The sequence below is a fragment of the Protopterus annectens genome, chromosome 8.part0, assembly GCF_019279795.1.
Source record: "Protopterus annectens isolate FY-2018-M chromosome 8.part0, PAN1.0, whole genome shotgun sequence".
In the NCBI taxonomy this organism is placed as follows: Eukaryota; Metazoa; Chordata; order Ceratodontiformes; family Protopteridae; genus Protopterus; species Protopterus annectens.
In genome coordinates, this window is record NC_056741.1 from 1,778,781,738 (window position 1) to 1,778,808,999 (window position 27,262).

General features: G+C 40.5%; 1 protein-coding gene across 1 annotated transcript in view; it reads right to left on the reverse strand.

Annotated features, from left to right (window-relative positions):
• LOC122809635 (NAD(P)H dehydrogenase [quinone] 1-like) overlaps window positions 1-27,262 on the reverse strand; it is a 363,133-nt gene that overhangs the window by 36,866 nt on the left and 299,005 nt on the right. The window contains exon 4 of the mRNA XM_044081272.1: window positions 21,092-21,205. Within this exon, the coding sequence (XP_043937207.1) occupies window positions 21,092-21,205 (114 nt within the window). The remainder of the gene's footprint in view (window positions 1-21,091; window positions 21,206-27,262) is intronic.

The following is a 27,262-nucleotide window of genomic DNA, read 5'->3' on the forward strand; positions in this document are numbered from 1 at the left end:
ATAACCAGAGACTTTTTAAGTGAGTTTTTAGTGCAGTCTTGAAGTGATTGCAAGAAGGTAGTGTGGTTATGGAGGGGGTTGTTCCATAATCTGGATATGATGCAGGAGAATAGTGCTTCTCCCACTGAGTTCTTGGGTTTGGTCACTAGAAGTAGATTTTTGCTGCTGGAGTGTAGAGGTCTAGTGGAGCAGTAGGGCTGGAGAAGGTTTTGAAGGAATGGATGAAGTGGAGATTAGGTGGGAACTGGCAGCAGAAATTCTGTGTCTTGGTGAGGAATTGTTTGTTTCTGTACAATGCAGCTAACTTTTTGTGAACCTTTTTAATGGTAAGAGAAATGTGAGTGTCAAATCTGAGATTTTCAGTCTCAACACCAAGTAGTTTGGTGTGTTCTGTTGGGGAGATGACGGTATTGTCTTTGGCTAGAATATTAAAGTGGGGGATATTTGGGTTAGATTTAGCGGGTTGGAATATAAAGAGTTTAGTCTTGCTCAGATTGAGTAATAACTGGGCATTAGATAGCCAGTCTGTGAAAGGTTGGGTGCCGGGCTGGCAAGTCGATACCGTAAAAACTCCACTGCCAATCATGAGCAGACAAGGTGGGCCACTGTGGCGACCCCTAACCAGGAAAAGCCGAAAGAGAGAGATATAGCCAGTTTTCTACAGATGAAAAGGCCTCCTGTGTGATTTTGTGAAGTTCAGGTATAGTTGGGGCTGAGCAGATGAGGGTGGAATCATCTGTAGACTGTATAAGAGAAGCATGCTTGGTGGCTGTGAATAGATGATTGGTGAAGAGTGAGAATAGTAGGGGACCAAGGATGGAGCCTTGGGGAACACCGAGTAGATAGGTCATTATGTGAGAGATCTGATTGTTGGCAGCCAGTTAGATAGCTGTGAAACCAATCAGTAGCTGATTGGGAAAAGGATAGGTTAGTGAGAACAGAGATTATTAGTTTGTGTGAGACCATGTCAAAGGCCTTGGATAGATCTAGAAATATAGTAGAGGAGAACAGGCCATTATTTTTATGATGAAGGATAGCATTAGTGAAAGAGAGCAAGGTGGTAGTAGTGCTGTGGTATGGCCTGAAGCCATGCTGGGTGCTGGAGAGGAGGTTATTAGCTAAGGCTTGAGAATGGATGCATTTCTCAACTATCCTGGAAAGTGGAGAAAGGATGGCTATGGGGCAGTAACTGGAAAGTTCAGTGGAGGAGCCTCCTTTATGGAGGGGAATGATGTGGGATATTTTCCACAGTGTGGGGATATAGCTTTCTAATAAGGACCAATTAATTAAGATAGAGACTGGATAAGCTACGGCTTCTGCTGCTATTTTTAGGTATTCAGAGGGGAAATTGTCAGTTGCAAGTTTTGTAGGCTTAAATTTCAATAGAGTTTTTTTTTTATATAGGAGGTAGGCACTGATGAAAAAGAAAAGACTGTGGGCAGAGTATTTGGTTTTGATGTAGGGAGGGTGGGTAGAGGGTTGTGTTGTTTAGTCAAAGACAGAATGGTTTCAGTAAAGTGTTTATTGAATGAGTCAGCAATACCCCTGGAGGAAGGGGGAGAGTGGTAGGTGGGGGGGTGCCTACTTTTCCTGGGTGGAGAATGGAGTTTATTGTGGACCAGATCTGCTTAGGGTTGTGATGGGAGGAGTTTAGGGCAGACTAATAATATTGAGTTTTGTCTTCTTTTATCTTCTTTTATTTGCTTTTTGACCTTGTTGCGCAACTCTGGGAATGACTGTCTAAACGAGGGGGGTTTTGTTAAGTGTCAGTGCTCCCAGGCCTTATCTCTGATTTTCATTAGTGTCCTGGTGCTTTTTTGTAGCCGAGGGGAGTACTGTGTTTTGATTCTGGCATTTCTTATGAGGGCATGTGTGTTTAAGAAGGCACTATTGAAGAAGTGGACGGCTTCATCCAGATTGAGGTACTTTAGTGGTGTCCAATCACATTTTTGAAGGGATGGGATAAAGGAGAGAGAGTTAAAGATTTTCCTATTTCGGATCTGTCTATAGATAATGACTTTAGCACAATTTAAGTGGTAGTAATTTATAAGTAGTTTAACAAAGCATGCGTTTCTTTAAGTGAAAGACAATAGGAAGCAGTGTGGCTGAACTTTACATGATGTGCTGTTTCTTACACAAGACTGAACTCTGCAACCTACAAAAAGAGTTTATAAAGAAACTGTAGCCAGATTTGTATTTTCATAGGTTTATAGGTGTAGAGAACAGGTATAGAGCTTATTGATAAGATTAATGCCCTGGATTCCATTTTGGAAATTGGGGAGTGTCCAAGTTGGATGAGTTCTTAGGAGTAGAAGTCTTTAACAGAAAAAGTTCTCTCAGTTCATGATGTAGTTGATATTAGTTTTTAGCTGACCTTTTGCCTTCAGGTCATTAGGAGGATATTCTAGTCAAAGATTTTTAAATGATAAGAGATACTTTACACAAGCCTTGAAGTCATTTGATTTTCTTGTGAGGAATCCTTGTACATTCTTCATTTGCTGTAGATGTTACGTGAGAAGGTTACAGAACATGGTAAATATTTTATAAATGGTCAAATAAGAACTATATAAAAGAGGCAACTGCTTCTCTGGTATAGACCTCAGCTTCACAAAGAATCAGGTGGACAACTCCACATATTTGCAGAAATTAGGAAGGTCATTATCTACAAGGACTCCAAGGTCTTTTCCTCTTATACGTTATAATTCTTGTATAAAGCTGACATTTTTTTTTTTGCCAAATTCTAGAATTTTACATTTTTTGACAAAAATGTCATGGTCATTTCTATTGCACCTTTAATGTGTAATGTTAAGTGGAGACTATGTCAGAAAAACGAAAGACTGATGTCTCGAATGCTCATATGAGCAAATATTCTAAAACTCGAAATTGTTATTGTGGGGGGCTGTGCCCCCCCCCCACCGGCCACTAAATATGTATTGCAACTCCGAGATCGGACTACAGTGAGGAAAAGGCAAATATTCTGATCCACACTGTAGTGCAAAAAAAAAAAAAATAGCAATATCGAGGTTTGAAATATTCGCTCATGTGACCGCTCGATATTTCAAACATTTGTCATTCTAAAGTAGACCCCGTTAAGTGTTTTTTTTTTTTTAATGATGTGCTGTTGGTAGGATAAAGGACAATTCTTTTAAGTTTAAACCCGTCTGAATATTTGGTGACCCAGGCAATGAAATCAGTTTTCACATCTCATAAAAACATCGAACAAAATTTTCACCCACAGGGGCAGATGCTGATAACCAAGTTGAACACCACAAAGCACCATCCACCGACAATCGAGTGAGTAATATCCGTTTATTAATACATGCAAGACTAAGTGCTTTCGCCAGAAATCTGGCTTCTTCAGAAGCCAGATTGCTGGCGAAAGCGCTTAGTCTTGCATGTATTAATAAACGGATATTACTCACTCGATTGTCGGTGGATGGTGCTTTGTGGTGTTCATCTTGGTTATCTTATAAAAACATGCCTAAAAGAAGTTGCCTTAGGACATGGCCTTGGCAGACTTCAGTGGTCCCAGGGGATGGTGAGAATAGGATTCCTCCTATCATTACTTATTGTAGACAGCTATGTAGCCAGTTGAGGGCCCAAGTTTTTTTTTGGTTTTATTCATCTTCCCTGAATTTAAGAATAATTCTGTCATGGACTATAGTGCTAAACTATTTAGCCAGATATTCTAAACTTCTGAGTGCAGTGTTATAGGACTCGGTTGGTGAGGTTACACACCCACTCAACATACATGAGCTAGGGAGTGTGGGCAAGGCATTTTACACAGTACGAGTCTTCACCTTACTAACTGAAATGTGTAATACCACACAAGGCACTTATAAGTTGGTTCTGTAAGAAATCACAGTCCACCTGATGCAGATGCAACATTGCACACACGCATGCATGGTGTGTGTATATGTGCATGTGAGCATGTGTGTGAGCATGTGCGCATGTGTGTGTGTGTGTGTGTGTGTGTGTGTGTGTGTGTGTGTGTGTGTGTGTCTGTGTGTGTGTAAGTTACTGTATACTATGGTGCAGCACACAGTAGTGTGCAATGTAACTGTGATTATGCACAAATAATATAACCAGACAGTGCTTCCACATCATCTCTTAAAGCAGACATACTTGTGCCTCTGGTCTTGCCTGGTTAACAAATGAATAAAACCAATGCATTAATTGTATAAAATTTAATACTAATTTTTGTTGCAGTTGTTCATATTGCAAGCTACAGATCAAATCCATTTATGAAAGAGGTTGTGTTACAAACTGTTTTTTGGCAATACAGTAGTTGCAGTTTACTACACAAAATGGACTGAATTCCAAAACAATCATGATAGCATCACAGGACATCACATCCATCATGCAGTGCTATTCCCATATAAAACATAGCTCTGGCTGGAATATGCCTGTGAATATCCAATGCTTCAGCAAGATAAAGCAAATGTAATGACTATCCAATGCACCAGGACAACATAATGAGATTCTGAAATAGTAAATGTAAATGATCCTTATTACCTATTCTTTAAGTACTCTCATGAAAACAAAGTCATTTACATAACCACTGAGATTCCTGATATAGAGGCACCCACACAACATCTCCTGTATGTTTGCTATAATACTGCATATACACAGGACAGGGAACACTCCATAACACATGCAGTATTAGGCATGACACTACAGATGTGGCATACTTTGAGGCAAAAAAAAAATGCAATTCAGCATAAAAAAATAATTACAAAAGCATTGTGTGTATATGTATGTATATATATATATATATATATATATATATATATATATATATATCTTCTTTTTTTTCTTCTTCTTCTTCTTTTGGCCACAGCGGATCACCTGTCTGCTCATGACTAGCAGTGGAGTTTTACCGTGTCGAGTTGCCAGCCTGGCACCCAACCTTCCACAGAAGGCACACACACTCACACCTATGGCCAATTTAGAGTGTCCAATCCACCTGCAGCATGTCTTTGGGATGTGGGAGGAAACCAGAGCACCCGGAGGAAACCCACACGACCACAGGGAGGACATGCAGACTCCGCACAGAAGGCACCCCAGCCGAGGATCGAACCGGAGAATATATATATATATATATATATATATATATATATATATATATATATATATATATATTTATTTATATAAAACATAGCTATATAAGTATTTTTAAAGTCAAGTCGATGAAACATCCACTTTGCTGGCATTGACAAATATTGACATGCTTATGTGCATGCTCTGTGGTTATTTCTTAGAAAATGTAAATTTTAAACATTCAGTGGGACTCAATAAACTCTGTGTACACTTCACGCAAAGCCTACATGGAGTTTACATGCTTGTGCAGTACCATGATTGGTGTGAGGAAGGGGACAACACAAGCTTATGGATTTCAAGCTTGGAGACCGTGAGAATCGAGTCCTCACCAACTGGCCTGTCATCACTGTCCCCTTACTCCACTGTCAGCTGGATTGCTTGATGTCTCCTACTCCTATGGACCATGAGGGAGAGCAGCCTCTCCATCCGGCATAGGAGTACACCAGTGGTGTGGTGCATGACCCTATGCAACATCGCTAGGAACTCTCTGTGGGTGATGAAATCACCACCTACACCACTGCTCCCAGAGTGTACCACTGCATCAGCTCTCAGGGCAGTACTAACTGTCAGAACAGCTAGTACAGGGACAGCAGAGGCAGTGCTTCCAGGTTGGATCCCAGACATGCTGCGCATCGGTGCTGTAGCTGGTGGAGTGAGGGCAGGCTAATCCACTGGGACTGGCCTATCTCACTGTGCTGTGTAGCATTTAGTAATGTGATACTCATGGATGACATGAAGAAATTTTGACTACACATAATAGAAAATAAAAAAAGAGAAATAAGTGTTGGGGGTGAGAGAAATAAAGAGATATAATTAGTACCATTATATGCCATGTACAATGCAGTAACACAATTATACAACTATTTTATCTGAAGTATTACATTGGAGTATACATCCTAACAGATGCACACTATACTACAGATTGGTGAAAGTAATCCTTGAAATGTGCATATATTGCATATATGCATGTTCCCATTATACAGATTACAGTTTACAACAGCACATTTTTGCCACTGGTATAGAGTTTTTAATTTAATGTAAACATTACTGATGAAATAATGGCATTGTATAGTTGGGAATCTTGGTATTTGAACCCACAACCTCTGACTACCGTCTGATTTTGGACTCTTACAATTGGATTGTGCTACAGATTAATGCATGTATCCTTACTTTTACAGCTGGGATATGCATGCTCAATTTGATACAACTCTATAAAAGACCAGAAAAGCTGTGTTTAACTTTTAATGCTACAATAGCACTTCTCTTCTGCTGCATGCATACAACTTGCTTCCCTCAATCTCTCCAGTTGAGCAACATGTTGAGCCTGTCAGTTGAATTCACATTCAGTGGGACCTGATGCAAGAACAGAAAAGAACAAAAGAGCATTATGCATATCAGTCTTGCCTATATTTAGCATTCTGGGTCTTACAAGTACTCTCTTATTGTTATACTTACACAGCTGTGGGATGTCCGCAGTCTCAAATTCCTGCAACCAGTTGTTGACAGTATCCCTTTTTCTCCTGTGTAGGTCCTTAAAATGATGCCTACATTGCTCTCTAGTGTGTGGAATACCAGCAGCACTGGAAGTAGCCTTGGCCAAACTATTCCATGCCTCGACTTGTACTGGGAGCCAGAATAGTCCACCTGCAGAAGCCTTTGGCTGTGGTGGTTTACCAGGAGTCCAGTAGGCATCCTAGACACCCCTCCACTGTGTCCTAAAGTTTGCACCTTCCACTCCAATGTCAGCCATGTCTACCAGCTGAAATAGAACAATGGAAACTGATGCTTTCCTGCCAGTTCCAGTTATTGCATTTACTGGTAGTGCACAAATCCAAGCAATTATGCCAACTGTATTTGCACAATATTAAGCTCAGCATAGCAGTGCCAAACAGGGAGGGATTAAATAATAGAAACTGGAAGGTTAATCTGACACTTGGCCTTAGTTTGAGGGGTGTCTACTGATGTAGCCTGGAAATATATATTAGAAATTGGAAGGAAACTTTTAGGTGAGTTAAGTTTGCAGACATGTACTGGGGGCATAAATGTAATGACCTGACATATTTTTTTGTCTTTACACACTGAGAAAAATTTACTTTTACAGTGTGGGATTCAAACCTAGGCATAAGAGACAAAACATTTTCTTCCACAGCATGGATTTTCCATCTTTGCTGCCCAGGCATCGTCAGGAATCATACAGAAATATAGGTGACAGTTTGAGCTGTTACACATGTATGTGTGTAGCCTAACAAGGTTATTGGATAGATCCAGTTATGTATGTGTCTTACTTAATTGTAAAAGCCATGCACGTCCAGATAGGAAAATTATATGCACAGAAATATAGTGGACGGTATACCCTCAGGCATACATCTGAAAATACAGTAATGGCATCTCATCCCTCATACATATAATTCATATCAACTCCACTATCTAAAGTGTTATAAGTCAGAGTGAATATAATGTGAAGTAACTCAACAGTAAAAGTGCCTGAAATATCCTGTATTAGAACCCAGAACCATGTGAATGGCAGTCGTACACTTAACAGCTGTTGCCAGAAGAATGTTGAAACAACACTTGTCTATTTTTCAGTTCACTGCTATAAACTGCATTGTCACAACAGTAAAAATAGGTGGCACACCCTATACTAGAACCCAAGACCATCTGTACTCCAGCCCTACACCTGCTGCCACAGGACTAGTTACATGAGGTTTCCTAATTTCCTAATTATTCTTAAGGTCTCTGTGGTACCCATCACACAATACTGCTTAGTGGGTTTGCGTGGCGCCCAACCGAATTAGTAGAATATATCTGGTTTCAATTATTGTCTCTCTGAGTCCTGTCTGCAGATGTTCAATGGCTGCAGCTGCCGGGGAACCCTGCTTACCGCTGCACAATGTCACGCAATGCCGCTAAGCACACTTGTGTTATGAAATACAGAAATTGCAACAATGTATTGTTTTTGACCTTTGTCCTTTTATAGATGCCCTGTTTGCAGGTGTTCTGAAGGTGCTCAGTCTACTTCCTGGGTGGCCCACTATTCCAGTTTGTGCACTGCCTCGCTTTGCACAAATTAGATAAGCAAAATAAAATCTGACATTCATTTTTCTCCATTTCCCATGTTTGGGCTAACAGGCACACCATGCAAATACTGCCCCTCCCCCCCCAAAAAAAAAGAAAAGAAAAAAAGGTGTAAGCAGTTGAAATGAGGAAATGCAATCCATGACATACGCACTAGAAAATGTTACTACAAGTGAGATATTTCTACATAGGTCTGGAATGGAACTCTCACTCCAATGAGCCTTCAGAACACTGGAAGGGTGCATTATCCCTCTTTGCCACACAAACAGCTTTGCAGCAGGGAACTGAAACCTAAATAAAATGGAAAAGTAGTTCAAATGAAGTGAAGCAATCTATGAAATAAACACAAAAAAATGTTTGTTAGTACACATGAGATATTTCTACATGGGTCTGAATTTGAACTCTCACTGCAATAAACTTTCAGAACACAGGAATGGTGCCTTATCCCTCTTTGCCAAACAAACAGCTTTGTATCAAGGAACTGAAATCATTCTGCATACAATCATCATCATCTACAGTAATATGAAACCATACAACTGTTATTTGTACATTTATTATTTTTGGATGTAGTGCACTAAGTGATCACACAACGGATTATGTCTATTGCTTGCAAATATGCAGCTCTGTCTTACCTCTCTGTGTTTGTTGGTCATTCTTCTCTTATCTAACCAGTAATGTAAGACATGCAAGCTGTAAGCCATTCTATATCATTGTCCTTAAAATGTGTGAAGATATTAAATGGCAATAATATCATATGCAGTTGCCAAGAAATGAAGGGGAGGTTGGATGTTAATGAACAGAACCTGTGAATTGTGTACGGCTTACTTACATTTCCAACTGTGACAAAATTACATCTAACACTTTGTAAGTCGAACCTGACACACTGACTGGATGTAGGACAACCTGCAGTGCTGTTGTGTTTTCCTGCTCACAACCAGTAATCATTCACAGTTGCAGTCCATTAAAAACAAACACTGAGGGAGTGCCTGCACTATGTTTTCATCTGATACACAGAGCCAAGTATTTGGGATTCTGCAATTATAATGAGTTCACACTTGGTATGCATCTTCACCATGCTGACAGCCCTGAATCTACACCATAAAAAGGTAACAGTGTAGCTAGGGAAACTGAAGGTGAGGAGACTTGTTTATATGGAGAACACAGAAAAAAGGCTATCGTTGTTTGTTTTTTGGCTTTTCTGGGTTAGGGGTCACCACAGCAGAACTCCGGTCCACTAATGATTGGCAGTGGATTTTTACAGTGCCGAGTTGCCAGCCCAATGCCCAACCTTCAAACAAGGTACACCCATTCACGCACACACCTAACTGCATGTCTTTATGCATCACTCGACCACAGGGAGGACATGCAGACTCCATACAGAAGGTGCTCCAGCAGAGAATCAAACAGGAGAACCTCTTGCTATGAGGTGGCAATGCTAACCATGGCCGTACACAGAAAAGAGTCTATTACTTTGGGATATATCTGCACAGAGGATTACTGCACTTCAGAAGGTATGCTTGCATTTTGTCAGCTACATACTTCACATACTGGAAAGTAATTAAGAAAAATATGTATAATAGTTTAATATATATATATATATATATATATATATATATATATATATTGATTAGCAAAAGCTTTTACACTTTTATCTGTATGCATTAGTTAGAAGTCTGCTGATGGCATGGGTATGTTTGTCAGGGCATTTCACAGGTATACATGATTGGCAATACCTTAAAATGGAATGTTCTGTGTTGAATCTGTAGACATGCTTCAGGGACAGTTCATTTGATTGCACTTTTAGCATTTCAAAGATGGTTTGTTAACAAAATGTGTCATTTGCCTGTTCTTTTGTGGGGGGCAGAGTTGCATTTCTGTTATGACAGAAACAAGGATATGTTGCTATTGTTACTCCCCTTTTTTGCATCTAGCCTGTTGTTCTTATTTCAAATCTCTAGACTGTTTTATGTTTCTCCTGTGGGTAATACTGAAATGCTACCTTTTCCTGTTTTATCTGGGAACAGTTATTTTGCAGTCATATAATATTTATGTGTATTATTCTTCTGTTGTCTTTTAGGACACCTAGGACTATGCCACCCTGGTATCTAAATCCTCAAACCACCTTTCAGTGACCCTAAGAATCAGGTCATTGTTGATGCTTTTAGGCAATATGGTGCCTTTCTACTTGAGAGGGGGCATGGGGATATGCCAGTCAGAATGCAGATTTGACAGCAAATTGTTGCAGATGTTAATGCAGTAAGTGGCCACAGCAGGATATATGACCAAGTCCACCATAGAGCCACTGACATGATCTCATCTGCATGGAGGAGAGGAGCTGCAGTGGGCCATGATCAGATGGATACTGGGGGGAGCCTGCTACAGAGCCACCACTAACAGCAAATGAAGAGTTCCTGTCCACTGTCAGCAATCCAGACAGCTCCCAGGAAAGTGCAAAACAGCATGTCCTTGACATTGGTGCTACTGTTTCAGGGACAGCAAACATTTCCCAGGAATAGCTTCCAGGTAGGCTTTTGTATCTCAGTTGTTGGATACTATTGTATAGTAAAAAAAATTAAATCAATACGTTACTTCTGTTTCACAAGAGTTTTTTGGGGGGGAACTGAAGATTGCTACAGCTAAAAACACATTCTGGTTAATTTTCTTCAGTTGGAGTTGTCATCCAAGCTCTTGTTGAAAGTATAGTTAATGGACATATAAAGGGGAAAAAGTATTACCCCTTGTGTTACTGTTAATTGTGATGATGTTGTCCTTACATTTTGCTTAACTTCTTCCCAGACCACCTGGCATACCGAGGATACCATCATCTGCACATGGTAAGCCAAACATTTTTATGTCAGTATTGATGAGCAATTCAAAGAAATAGTTTAGTGTTTGATGTTGATGTCAGGACTATTGTGTGTATTGCTGTATTGTCTAATAGTGGCAGCACTGTTATTTTGTTAGCATATATTTTAGTATAGTAGTTTAGGTATTAATTTTCTTCTGTTTGGTGCTTATTATCACAGGTGATCCTGACAGTGGAAGTGTGGATTTCTACCACCTGATATCAAAGTATCAGCAGACTCTGATGATGATGGTCACCAAATAGAAGCACAGTTTGGTGGATGCAGAGGTTGAATCTGACACTGAGGTTGACATACAGCCATCCCCTGATATTCCATCAGACACAGCCAGTAGGCCTGTGCCTACCCATTCCAGTAAGCCCACATATATTGGACAAGTGGAGGGCTAGATAATTGATCAGGGAAGTGTGGTTACTGCTGCTTCAGTGCCTGTTGACTCTGACTGTAACCAAAGATTGGGTGAGGTGTCACTCAAGAGGTTTGTTAGGAGTGCTCAGAAAAGGCCTGCTGTCCATCCTCCTCCTGATCCAGGTATCTTTTCCCATGCAACTCAATGTATGTTTAGGGCCATCATGGAGGCACAGGCATGTTCCCATAGGTGCTCCAGAGACATGCTTAGGGTTGTAGATGTGGCACAGGCTGAGTTGCATGACTGCCTCTACCATGTTGCTGATTCAATAGATCAGATGAATGACACATTGGAATGTGCAGTGTCTGTAATGGAACATCTACTGGGAGGGGGGCAGCATCCTCATAGGCATAGGTCAGCCACATCATCTGCTGTCAGCCAATGTGGCTATGCCAGATCATGCTCCCATAGTGGCAGTACTTCCACTGCTCCATCAGTGGGTAAGCTGTCCACACCCAGACATGGCAGCACATGGGTTCAGTTCATGGTCCTGGGTGTACGCATGATGGGAGCTCATCCAGACATCAGTCACATTCAGGTAGCAGTAGTGCATCTGACCATTGGCATGGCTGTGCCAGTGCAACTCCTTGCAGAGCCAGTTCTCATGGTCCAGAATGACAATGATGACCTGCCACCTCTACCATGCATGGCTTACACCTGTCAGCCATACCAAGATGTAGAGTTACCACAGAGCTTGGCTGTGTGCATGCAAATGCTCACACCCCAACTTCATCTGGAGGACCCCTACAGACACACACACACAACAGTTACATGGTTCAGCTGTGCAACTTAAAACTCATTTTGTCTCACTGGCCATTTGTTGGTTTATCCAAATTTCTGCCTGCTTCTCTTTCTTACTCACACACACTCACCAACCTTTTGTGTCAGCCTAGGCTTACTGCCCCCTAACACCCTGTGCAAGTGATGATAACTGTGCCATGTCCCTGTTTTTTGTCTTTTGGATTCAGGGATACATAATATTTGTGTCTGATGCTCAGGGTATATAGCTTACTTAGTGCTTGGTACATCTGCATTTGTGAAGTAAAACCAGTACTTGTAATTTGACTTATATTGGTCTTAGAAAGGTAGACGGTTGATAGCATCAACATTTTCCAACTTTATTATGAACAATCTTGTGAGAGTCATGAAGTCTGAAACTGCAATGTGTATCATTACTTTCTAACTTATCTCTTGCTTTTTCTTGCTTTTTTGTGATGTCAAATTTATTTTTACTAAAATATTTTTTGTATGTATGCCTTTGCACTGGAATGAAGATATGCAATTTCATTCAGACACACTGTGGTGTAGACTGAATAACAATAAACTTTACTTTGGCTTTACTTAACTTTGACTTGACTAATGATTCTCTTTAATGATTTTCCAGTACAAATGGATGGTGATAAACTGAGGGTGAGGTATGACTGTGTGAATCTTTGATGCCTCAGGCCTACTGCTTAATAATGGACATATAAAAGTCAAATAAGTCTTCTGTCATATGCTAAGGTAATTTTTGTACAAATCTCCCACATTTGACTTGCTTACACTACCAAGTAACAAAATGCAAAGATATGCCAGTCATTCATATTATTACACAATACACTCTGCCAGTCATTCGTATTATCACACCATACACTCCAGGTTCAACACTTACCTTGTAAATCTAGCAGTTGCAACAGTTTTAGTTCAAGACTGATTGTGGCAGATGCAAACAGTAGACAGCCAGTACATGGGGAGGTAAAGGTTGTGAGAGTTGCCTGGCATCAATGTTACTATAATGCTAGAAGTTTAAACCTCAAAATGCACTCTCTCGAGGTACTCCTAAAAATGGGAACATCGATATCTGTGCAGTAACTGAGACCTGGTTCAAGGCTCCAGAGAGCACCCCTGCAATACCAGGCTACAACTCTTACCAAACTTTTCGGCCAACAAACCAAGACTGAAACACTAAAGGTGGAGGAGTGTCCATATTCACCAAGTATATTCACACCTCCAGGCTAGTTGCCCAACACAATGCATCTGAAATTATCCAGGTGCAACTAACACTACATAAGACTACAATCCAAACTGTAGCTTGCTACAGATCTCCCACCATGCCCCAAGATTCTCATTACACCTTTCTAAACATACTGGCAAATATTAAGATACAACCAAACACCCTAATACTGGGTGATTTCAACTACCCTGCCATTAGCTGGGAAAATTACTTGGGTACCAATACCTTTTCCCAACGGTTCTTGGAATTCATAAATTCCAATGCCCTGGATCAACTAATCCATTGTCCCACCAGGGGCTCCAATATCCTAAAACTGGTCATTACCAACATGGGAGATAGATGCTCCACACCAGTGGTCTCCCTCTCATTGGTCAGGTCTGATCATAAGCCAATCACCCTTGATATCCACATCCCACCCCCACCCCCCAGTAAGGAAACCTCTGTAAAAAAACTTCTCCAAAGCCAACTTCATGCTACTCAAGTCAGAAGTAACAAATTTCGTGACACCCATGCAGACAGGAGCTGAAAGTTCGACTGCTGAATCCTACACTAAGGCACTGTATGAGCACATTCACTCGTGCATGAATCATGCCATCCCAAATATAACCAAGATGTTCTCCTCCAAAAAAAGGAAGCCAATCTGGTGGTCCCCTGCCATAAACAAACCATACAACAGAAGGAAGAAACTGTTGCAGAAAAGAGGAAAATCCCAGAATGCAAAAAACTCCTTTACCAGCATCAGTAAGATGCTGAGATCCCTCATAAAACCCTCCAAAACAAGTTATGAAAATAAAATTGCTAAAGATTCCAAATACAACCACAAGGCATTCTATAGTTATGTCAAGCATCTAAATGGCAATGCTCAGATCTGCTCTGAGCTACAACAGAATGGCATTAAATATACTGATCCCAAGAATATTGCCAATATCCTGGCAGATCGATTTAGTGCCAACTTCACCCCCCTCTCACCCCCTAAAGGGCCCATCTCAATACCAAAAAATTGCCAAATTCTGGTAATCACGGCTACACAGGTAGAAACCACACTCTCCAAAGCTAAGAATACAGCATCCATGGGACCAGATGACATCCCAGGCTGTGTACTACATGAACTACAAAATGAACTGGCATCTTACCTAAGTGTCATGTTTAATCATAGCCTCACCTCAGGCTTCGTGCACACTAAGTGGCACACAGCTACAGTTATCCCACTCCACAAAGAAGGATCCACCTTGGATCCCAGGAACTACTGTCCCATCAGTCTGATGAGCCTGATCTGCAAGGGCATTGAACGCATTATCATGGAACTTATAAACAAAGACATTGGCAACCTTCAAACACTGGACCCCCCCAGGTTGGGTTTGTGAAGGGCTGATCTTGTCTCCTGAACCTTATTGACTTCTTTGAATTAGTCTCCAGAGCTGTGGACAAGGGTAAGGAGGTCCACACAGCCTATCTAGACCTCTCCAAGGCCTTTGATACCATCCCCCACTCTGGAATCATAGATAAACTTACTAAGCTGGGCATAAATCCCTACATCACTCGATGGGTTGCTAACTGGCTTACTGACAGAACCCAGAATGTAAAAGTAGCCGACTCCAAATCCAGATCTTGTTTAGCATCTACTTCTCTGAAGTACAGGCCAACACTAAGGGACTCTGGCTAACAAAGTTTGCAGATGACTGCAAACTGGGAGCCATTATTGAATCCCCAAATTATGTGGATATTCTACAAAAGGGCCTTACAGAAATAGATGCTTGGTGCCAGAGCCATGGACTCAAGCTTAATGCCAAGAAATGTATAGTTATCCCCTCTGGGAAAAACCATGTACCCATGAATTATCACATAGGTGGCAGTACACTAAACACCGAAAGTGTGATGCGAGACTTAGGGACACAGGTGGACGGTGGTCACCTTCGATAACCACATCGCCACAACAGTCAGGAAATCCTTCTATGTGGCACACCTCATCACTAAGAGCTTTTCATCCAGAAAAAAGGAGATCATTGTCCCACTGTACTCATCCCTCATTAGACCCATTATAGAGTACAATGCCCCATTTTGTATGTACCTCACAAGACATCTGCAACAGCTGGAAAGGCCACAGAAATACCTCACTAAAAGAATCACAGGTCTAAAGCAGATGCCCTATGCTGACCATCTAAAAAACTCCAGCTATATTCTGTGGTATATCGTCTACTCACAGGTGATCTCTGCTTAACATACAAGGCCATGTCAAACCCTGAGCTGTTGGACATGCTCCACTTAAAGAAATCCCAATCCCTCAGAGCCACACGCTCCAGGGATCTAAACCTTGTCATCACAATGAACAAAACATGCTGGAGGGATAGGTTCCTGACCCACAGACTCCCCATATTTTGGAATAGACTGACCATACATGTCAAGCAGAACGCCTCCTTGGCCCTCTTCAAAAGGAACCTTGACAATTGGATGGGAGATAGGAAATTTACCTCGGGGATCATGTCAGTCATCCTGCTAGACAGGGGTCCAGGGAAGTAAATATTGTGGGAAGAAATATCCAGGGAATTGTTATGGCTAGGCTTGTATAGGCCCTAGGGCCGATAGCCAAGTAACAACCTATGAATCTATGTATGTGCATAGGAGGAAGGTTTTAGGCCCTTAGGTGATAAGTGAGTGTGCTGTGCGTTATCTCTTAGCTGATGCAAGGGCATATTGAGCATGCCTATGTCTACCTACACCCACAGCAGCTGTTGGTTCCCCCTCTGACTACTCATTTGCATGTGGCTGTAGTGACCTTGGCACTGGTGGTGGGATGCATGCTTCTTCCCCTTGTTGATCCTGCTGAAGCTGTTTTCTCAGGATGATGTTGTGTAGCATGGCACATGCTGTGAATAGTTCAGTACATGTTAATGGATTGTGCTGCAGGGCTCCCCTACATCTATCTGGGCACTGGAGTTCCAACTTCAGCAGTCCAAACACACGCTCTATGACATTTCTAGTTTGATCATGTGCCTCATTATGACATTCTTCAGTGGGTGTGTGTGCATTTCTGATGGGTATCATCAACCATGGTTCCAGTGCATAACCTGCATCCCCCAGTAAATGACCCTGTGGGATATCCCCCTAGTGAACTTCTGCTACAGTTGGGAGGTGTGCCATATATGTGAGTCATGGTAACTGCCAGAGTTGCCAGCAGACAAATTCAAGATGATTCCTTTGGCCTTACACATGACTTGGCAGTTAATAGATTGAAAGCCCTTTCTATTAATGTAGAGCCTTCCCTGTTCCCCGGTTGGTGCCTTAATTTCTACATGTTTGCAATCTATGGAACCCAATACTTCAGGGTAGTGTGTTACAGGGTAGAACTCCTGCACATTTCTGGCCCTATCCTCAGGAGTATGGGGAAATATGTGGTCTCTAGCATGTTGGAACATAGCATTCAAGAATTGATGGAGGATCCTGGATGTTGATGCCTGTGATACCCCCAGCATGTCCCCTGTTGGTCTCTGGAAAGTACCAGTAGCTAAGATTCTAAATGTCACACAAAACTTTGTCTCCATTGGGATGGGTTCCCCTCAGTTTGCCCTGGCTCTGAGTTGAGGACGACAGAGATAGCAGAATTCCTGTAGTGTGTCTGTATCCACCCTGTAGCACTTTACAGTTTCCACATCATGTAGGTTGTGATAAGTTACCCAGGGACTGAAAACTGTTCTCCTTCTTGGCCTTGATCTATTAGCAGCAGCAGCAGGAGCATAGACTTCAGCCTGTTGCACATACACATGAATTAAAGCAACAATAGCCATTAACATTATTTCTGTGTAGACTCCTTTCAGGGGCTGTATTCCAATAGGTCTTGGAAATCGCAGGAAAAAACAGCACTGAGTTTACATGGTTGCTTTTTATTTATTTATTTATTTATTGCATTTGTTGACCGGGAAAGTCCACTGGGCATAGGAAGAGCCCATTTTCAGTGGAGGCCCAGGAAGAAAAGCTCCACATTATTACATACAAAAGTAAAAAAGCAAAAAACAATGTTGATACATACAAAAGTAAAAAACAAAGTGGAAACATAGGACAATTTTGGCAGTAGTGTCATTTCATTAATTAAATACAAAGATCCTTAACTAAATGCAAGAGTAAAATATGTTAATACATAGGATAAAGTATTATGGGCAGAACTATCACATGAGAGGAAAAGTAGTAGCAGAAATGGCAATAATTTATTACGGTCAGCTATAGATGTGAAAGTTGTTGTTGTGTCTTTCGGCGTTTCCCAGTTAGGGGTCACCACAGCGGAACTCCGGTCCGCTAATGATTGGTAGTTGATTTTTACGTGCCGAGTTACCAGCCCTGATGCACAACCTTCAACGAAGGTACGCCCATTCATGCATGCCTCCAAGCAGAAGACGCTCTGGCTGAGAATGATGCCATATAATTGAGTTAACACAAGAGTATATATATATATATATATATATATATATATATATATATATATATATATATATATATGGGTTACCTTTAATTGAAAGACAGACCACTCCATTGACACTTACTCCATCGACGCCTCAAAACATCGCCAATCCGGCAGCCGACGTTACTCACATGGTAAGGAACCGTTTGGCCATCCACAAGTAAAAACCTACCATTACAACAAACACACACATGTGGGAGGCTACGCCCCTCACTCCCCCCTTACTTAATATTCCAACTCTGAGAACGCACTACCGCAGGGGTATGGGGCAAAATTCGAATTCCTGGCCAAAAGGTTCCTTACTGTGTGAGTAAAGTCGGCCATCGGATTGTCGATGTTTTGATGGAGGGGTCTGTTGCTCAAGTAAGGATAACCTATAGATATATATATATATAATATATTTGTAGAGTTCTAAGCTGAGGAGAGTTGACTTCAGGGTAGAAAGCAGATGGCAGGTAAGAGTCAGTCAAGGTGAAAGAAAAAGAGTCAGAATAGTACAGCAAAGAAGAGTGGAATGTTTTTAAAAGATTGGTAGAGGTTGAGGTTCCAGAGTGAGAAATCAGGTATTGGGGTTATTTGGTGGGGTACAGGAGGATAGTCAGTGAGAGGAAAAATGTAATTTGAGGAATTTTTTAAAGGAAGCAGTATTACTGATAGCCTGAGTGAAGGAGGAAGATTATTCCATAACTTGGAGACAGTATAAGGGTACATCATTTGGCCAGCTGAGAGTTTGGGTTTCTTGATAGACAATAACATTTTGTTTTCAGGCCTGAGGTGGTGAGTAGGGTAGTAGATGGTAAGTATTGATGAGAGGGAAGGGCAGCTTTCTGGCTGGAAGATTATCTTGTGGGCTATAGTTAATTGTAGGCAAGTAAGATGGTGGGGGGGATTCTAGCCAATTTAGTTAATGCAGAGAGGAGCAGTGGGGGTTAGAATATTTTGCGTTTGTAGCAAATTTAGCGACTTTGTTGTAGCAAGAGTCCAGCTTATTTTTTTAAGGAGGATTGTAGGTTGGTGAGGATGGGGGCACCATATATATGAGTTGGAAGTAGGAAGGATGAGGCCAAGGCCTTTTTAGCAGAGAGACTGAGGAAATAGTTGTGCCTATATAGGGCACCCAGGTTTTGATGTTTTTTTTTTATGTTGCTGTGGATGTGAAGGTCAAAAGTGAATTTGTCATCAATGATGACATCTAGCAATTTGGTGCTAGAGACAACTTCAGCAGTAGCATGATGAAACAGCTCCTCCATCTTAGATTGGTTGATTAGAATACAATTTAGCTACTTAGTTGGGAGGGTGGCCTAACGGTTAAGGTGTTTGCCTTACAAACACAAGGTGCAGGGTTTGACTCTCACAAGGGATAATTGGCTAGGCTTAAAATGGCTCGCAAGGGCAGTTAGCCTAATACTAACCTATGAACTTATGCTGTAATTTGCATGCAACAGTGTTTACCTTGCTTGTGCAGCTGTATGTGGCTCTACACACCATATAGAGACCCTTATTGAATCCAAAATGGTACGCTGCCATGTGCGCATCATGGCGCAATGCACACATGGTGTAAATGAACCATGTAGGCTTTATTGAATCTGGCTGATTGTTTTTATAGTGCACCTCCCCCACACCCCTCTCTGAACTATTTATTTAATCTCAGAGACTGTACAATCCCCATGGGAAGGACATATTCCCCAACCCCAGGAACTGCCAGTTTTACACACCTATCGATCATCTGTTTGATCTACAAAGGTCAACATTATTGTGTTTTAACCACTCCCATATATATATATATATATATATATATATATATATATATATATATATATATATATATATATATATATATATATATATATATATATATATATATATATATATATATATACCTATATTTACCAACCTATAAATACAAACTCTGAGACTGGATCACAGTGGGGAAAGGGCCACCCCTGATCCCCAGAAATACTGGCAAACAGCAGAAACGTTGGTTTGATGTTAACAATGTTCAACATATTGACATTCAATTTTGTAAAGCTTTGATAAATTGAATGAACCCTTCCATTCCACAGAAAGAATATTCTAAATAAATCCCTACATCACCATGTATCCCAAAGCAGGGACACAAATATTGTATTATATTTAAATTAACAACTAAACAGTTCTGTATAAATAATTTAAATATTTCAGGGTATGTCAATGTTTAACCCTCATGGATGGAGTTTGGTTCCCATCCTATACAAGCTTAATAGTTTGTCCACCAACCCCATCCCACCACTCCACCAGCAGGTAAGTTTTATCCATAACTAACAATACAATGCTGAATTATTTGATTTGTTCGAGAGGTACTACTTTTTTCCTGAATAAGAAGGTTCTTAAGTTATTTTTAAAAAATCCTAAGCAAGCAATATTTTATGTTTTACCTAAGGTCAACAAAAAATTGATTAATCCACCAAAGTGATCTCAGGGGCTAATAGATATTTATGAAATATCGACTTATTTTTAAGAGCAGAATTATGTTGGGATTTGGGATGTGTGACCAAAGTGATTTGAACACTTGTGAGTAAACCACTGAGCTAGCAGGATCTCATGTACCTTACTTTTCTAGCCTTTAGGCTTACTGTGAGATGTTATGGATGCCTCCATCAGAAGCAGAGTCTGAAAAACTTAACACATAGTGCTTTTTCCCATTTAAAGTATTTGCCTTACTATTTTTCGCAGTGTAGAGTTCACATAACAATCCTTAAAACGTAAGTTATCTAACACCCTTTGTACAGCTGAGTTTGGACACTCATGGTTTGCTAGCTTGACATTCACACATCTGTACAACTAACTAATATAACATAAACTACAAATGTTATGATTACCAGTGATCAGTCCTGGTAGGTAGAAAAACACCACTGATCATTATTCTGGATACTGAATTTGTAATTTTTATACTGACAGCTATTTCAACATTCAAGAAACCTAAAGAATGCCATACTGTTGCTAAGGGAAGAGGTTAACTGAAGGAAGGTATGGGCTACAAGAAAAAAAAAACATAAAAATATTACCACTCTTCAGCTGTAAAAAGTACCGAATATCACACATTTAAGCGCGTGCACATACAGTTACCTGAACGGAATGCAAGAGGGAAATACTACTGCATCTTATGAAATGAAAACTGAAACAGGTAAGGAAACAAATGAAATGCTTCTCTGGTAACATACCTTAAAATGCCCGTTGTCATACATGCTCTGAAATGTGTACGCAAATCCAGGTAGGAAAACACGCTCAACCCATCCCTTCATGATAGCCGGCATGCCAAACCAGTAGAAGGGAAACTGCAAACACAAGGAGGAGAATGTCAGTACCACCCAAAAGAGATTCATATATTAACACTTAGATTTTCCCAGCAATGATGCTTATTTGCCAACAATGATGCAGAAACCTAGAGTCTAACATCAGAGCATCACTTGTCTTACCTTTAGTGCTAGTTTCTTTAGTTCCCAGTATATTTCATTATCTACACATCCTACTTAATAAACAGCTCACTTTATTTTTATTCATATTATTAAGAGCTGTATAAAGCATCTTCTCTGCAAGACTGCATTCCCAAATTCCGTCACTTTGTTTAACCTGTTACCTTTTCATAAAGGTTGTTCTAGTCATCAACCACTCTAGCTATGAAATAATACATTTAATACAAATTAAGTCACTGCACAGTATTGTTTTAAACATTAATGCCTTTGTAGTGTTATACAGAGGGCAATCAAATCTATGTGCAGCAAGACTTGTATCACTGTGTGCTGGTGACAAAATATTAAGAAGCAAGTCATGTACTTTGCAAAATTAGTAAAATCTGGTTTATGAAATAAACTGAAACATTAAGCATGTATGTACTAGTAATGTCACTAAGATCTGTTTAATTGCAAGAAAAACATTTTTTAATTGACAGCTGAAACAATACTGAATGGACCATTGTACTTTAGTCATCCTGATTTGGACTAGTTTGCCAACAGTGGAAAATACTAGCTTGGCATCTTGCTAAACAATTTCAGCAATCTTTGCCATGAAAGCATACTGGGAAAGAAATAGCACACTGTGCTAAGCAACAGAGAATGGTGATGTGTAGGGAAGAGCTCATTCAGAGACACAAATAGTGTAACAGAGATAGTGGGGGGATTCAGTAATCCTCCGTGTAAGACTAACCAAGTCTTACTCGGAGACTGCCATGTAAGACTATGATGTCAGCGCGCCATGCATATTCATGAGGGCACTGACTCAACTGGAAGGCTAATACAGAGCATGTAAGACTGCAGGGTGTCGGACTGCCAAGCAGTCCAAATATCCATGCCCCTACAACCATATAAATGTGAAAATGACAAGTGTAATGAGCGAGTCTGCTGAAGTGTACACATAGCAAACACTACACATCCCCACATACTAAACCCCTTTGTAATTGTAAAATGTAAACTATTTTTTTTTATAATTTCCGATATAGCTGCCCGCATTTGCGCGTGTTTGCGTTTGTGTGCCCATTGCTTAGCTGCAGTTAGCAATTTCGACATCGAAGAGCATAATAAGAAATGTTTATGCAATTTAAGCCAAATAGCAATAGCGTAGTGGTAGAGCCTTCGCACAAAGAGAAGGCATTCCCGGTTCCAGTCCCACCACTCCCCTTTCTATTTTATGTTTTAAATTAGTATATACAATAAATCCTGACATATATGAATGAAACTTTAGTAAAAAGCATTGAAATGGCCTATGTATTAGTGAACAAAATGTATATATATATAAATATAAGATGGTGAGCAGCATTAAGGATATTGACATATAATTGCCCATAGCTAAACAGTGTTGTACCCAGTGCAATATAGTTGCCCACAGCTAAGCAGCACTTTACCTAGCACAATATAGTTACCCATAGCTAAGCAGCACTTTACCTAGGGCAATATAGTTGCCCATAGCTAAGCAGCACTTTATCTAGCGCAATAGGTTTGCGTGGAGCTGCACACCGCGCTAATCAGCCCACCGTCGGGCAACGTGGAGCAATGTAGAGCAACGTAGAGCAACGTTGAGCAAAGTCGCCTAAACACAGCCACACCCCCTAGCCTGTCTGGACAGGAGTAAAATAATGACAAGGCTCGAACCAGGGACACTGTGCATCATAATCAAAGTACTGAACCACTAAGCCATGACAGCTTAGCATAAACATGCACTGTTAACATACATATACTTATAAATGGAAGTTTAACCATTGCTAAGCAGGTTTGTTGTTAGCTGAGAATTTTCAAAAGCGGACAATCACAAATAAGTGCGGGAAATGAGGCATATTTAAGCTCCATAGGTGGGAATACTCGCCATAACTGATTGTAGCTCCCATCTGCAGTCAGAATGGCCAGTGCTGGAGAGGGTACTCGCTTTCAAGCGCAACGGTGGGGCATCGAGGAGTCAAAATACATGGTTTGGCTCCTTGTTCATCATCATGAGTCAAGACTCCTGCAGGGCCAGTTTCAAGGGACGGAGTACAAAGCGGAGGCTTGGAACCGGTTAGCTCATGATCTCACCAGTGCCACAGGCATCCCTCGGACTGGTGAGCAGGTCCGTCACCACCATGCAGACCTGAAGAGACGGAAGCAGGACCTACTGAACCGATGGATACAGGAGGCCCGTGACATGCAAGATGCCCCACTACTGAGTAGGTAGCCATGGAATGAAGTATGTAAGAAATGCTATTGTAGTCTATATAATGGATAGGTATGTCTCAATATCCCTTCATTTACTTCATAGCTGCAGGTGTCCATGCTACAAATCAGCAAGCTTATGCAGATAGGCTTCTAAGGCTGTGCCACCAGGCAGGTTAGTAATTATTCTGCATGTATTGCTATATAAAATAAGTGAGAGAGCCTGAAAAAAAGTGTTGTAGCCCAATAATAAAGCCATAAAATGCCCTGAATAATTTCTCTGCATGTAATGTTATATAAAATAAGTGAGAGACAGAAAAAGAGTGTTGTAACCCATTAATAAAGGTAAAATAAATCCTGAATAATATCTCTGCATATACTGTTATATAAGATAAGTGAGCAAGCCTGAAAAAGAGTGTTGTAACCTATTAATAAAGGTATAATACGTCTTGAATAAGTCTTCTGCATGCACTGTAATATCAAATAAATGAGAGAGCTTCTAGAAAAGTGTGTAATGTAATTAATAAAGGTATAATACCTGGAGTGTGTCCGTGTCACTTACTTTGAAATGTTGTTGTACTCTTGCATTATATAAATAGTACTGTTGTATTAAGTGCTGTCAACCCACAGTTGGGCAGTCCCATATAAAGTGGATGAAGGGAGTGCCAGTAGCTGTGAAGCATATATACAGTCCTCAACAATTGGTTAATGGCTGGCATGCACAGGTAAATCTGGCACACGAGTAGCTTGTTAATGTATTCCCCAGAAATGTGAGTGTGCTGCTAGAAATGTAGGGGGCTGTAGAAATATAACTGAAAATGTCACGTGAACACATCCAGATATGTAGATATATATAAATATAAATAAAATAAATAAATATGTAGCAGTAACATCTGCATCCTGGACAGTTAGTATGTCAGATATAGGTCAGGTATATAGTGAACTAGCCAAACCCATTACACAACCTAATGCACGTTGCCTAGTGTAATAATACATGTAGGGGATATACACCTGCAGTCAATAGGAATGTAGTGTAAACTATAAGTACATATAAGATGTTAATGGAGGTATCTTTTTACACCCTACTGTATGTGCATAAACAATGCAATTCCACACCTCAATGGGTATGTGTAATCTCAAAACATTTGTTGGGACCTGTGTTCTATTGTTCTATAAATATCCACATTTACTTTGATGCATATGCCCTGTTCAAACACCACAATCTTGGTGGCCTGTTGCCACCAATCATTCCTGCATGCTGTTGGAATGTCCACTGTCATTCAATATATGCATGTGTTATGCTTGCTGTTCAACTGTTGGAACCCTGGTGTGTTGGGTTAATGGGAATATTACTGCATGCTGTTACAACTAATTTGGAATGCTGTTGTCTATGTTGTCATTAAATACACCTAAACACAGAACGTATGGGAAGGCCGGTCCCAGCGGACCCACCTGTCCCTCCTCAGCTGGAGATTGCACCTGGCACCAGCAGGTCCGGTACCCAGCCCGGGCCCCCCTCCTCCATTGGTCCTGTGCCACCTTCAGGTGGAAGCGCTGCAAGGGATGGGGCTCATCCCCCCGTGCAAGCGTTGGTGGAGGAGGGCCACCTGTCACCCTCCGAAGGGTCCGGGCTGTGGGGCGTAGGGAGATCCAGTGTTCAGTCGCTGATCGCCTATGCCAGCTCGAGGCAAGAGTGGCGTGACTCATGGGTTAGCCTGCCCCTCCTACGCAGCCCCCAGCACAGCCACCCTCTGGGCTGTGAAGGTGCAGTGGTGACTGCCCATGGGTGGGGATCTCAGTTCCACTGTTACCATCTGTGGGCTCATGGGCTTGCAATTTCCAAACATCCTTCCACATCAATTGTGCTCACCCACCCCATGTGTCATATTCTGCCCCTGTATGCATCTTGTTTGTCTTGTCTGTTTACCTCCCCAATCTACCTCCCACAAAATACCTAATTCCCCTAACTCACATTCCACTCTCACCTGAAAAAAAAAAATGGGCAATCTGTGCCCGCAAAAAAAATCACGCCCCATACATAGGTGACCATTTCGCACACATGTCCATTGGACATGTAAACTGATAATTATAATTGGCAGTACAACATACTTTGTTATCCTCACCCCTCTCTCAGGGGTGCAAGGTTTCAAATTTCACTCCAAATTTCTAACATATGCACAGCTGTTGCTGGTAAAGAAATGGGCAGCTATGGACCTTCCCTACACCCATCCTGCACATCCCGAGATGGTTTCCCTACTGTCTTTTCCTCTTTGTGCCCCCTTTTTCACCACTTTCCTATCTCCCCATTTTCTTTTCTTTCAAAGAAATTAGTGCTGGAGTTAGCGGGAGTAAGCACTTTTAAACAGTAAAGAAATGCAAAAAACACGAACACAGGATAAAGTACCCTCTCAAAAAATCCAAGTGACCAAATAACATATAAAGAGGATACACCAAGACAATCGAAGCCAACCAAAAATAAACTCCAAATATATTCCACAGGCAAATTTATTAGGTAATAAAAACAGTGAGTGCTTTCACGTCTCCAGGACGCTTCATCAGACTTAATCAATTAACAGTATAAACACTCTTAAATAGTACTAAAAAAAACTCCTATTGGAGAGCCACAACTAGGCTTAATAACAAAACATCAGTTCATTGGTAGCCCAATAAGTATATATAATACTTCATTCCTTGTGAATATTGTCAAGAATATTATATAAAAAACATTGCAAAAACAAAAGAATATCAACTTATGTAAATATATGAACACATAATAAAAACATATAAATATTTAAAATTATTTAAATATTAAAATGTATGTTTAAAAGTAAATATATATATAATAAAATGGCACATAAAACATACATCTTATACTAATGTGTGAAGGGTCTGTCTGCTAAGAAAGGTTTCAAAGATATTTTTTCATTGAGACCATGACCTCTATCTGCTGCTAGCTTAATTATCCATTTTATCTCCTTCTTCTCTATATTATTTTGCATACAACCAAGTCTCACTGTATCATGAAAGTGTTCCAATACTAAAAAACTAAAAGTGTGTCTGCTGTCTCTTTGTAGCACATGATTAGCCAAAGCATTAGTTTCATTCTCTTTATTAATAGCATATATATGTTCCCTAATGCGTTCCCTTAAAGTTCTAGTAGTCATACCTACATAGAAACATTGACATTTGTTACATTGACCTAAGTAAACCACATTCCTAGTTTTACAGTCTGCATACCTATTAAATTCATATCTTTTACCTGTGTCTGGATGTATAAATTCATTGGAGTTCTTAATGTAACTACATTGATTGCAAGTACGACATGCATGCGTGCCTTTCCTTTGTGAAGCTATACCATCATGTCTATTGTTCCCATAACATAATAGTCTCTTCAAGGACTTAGTGTTCCTACAGCTAAATGCAGGTCTATCTCCTACTATTCTCTTAATATTCTCATCAAGTTGTAGAATATTCCAGTGTCTTTTAATGATATTAACTACAGAAAAGTTATTATTAGTTTATGGTAATGCTATTCTTCTCTTATTGCTGTTGGCAAAGTTACATCTAGTCCTAACTGAAGATGTGGTTCTACATATAAATGGTCTATCCTTACCATCACGTTCTATATTATGTAAACCATTTAATTCTTTCTTGTGATAACCCCTATCTATAAATTCCTCTTCTATATTGTTTATAGCTTCTGCAAATAATGAA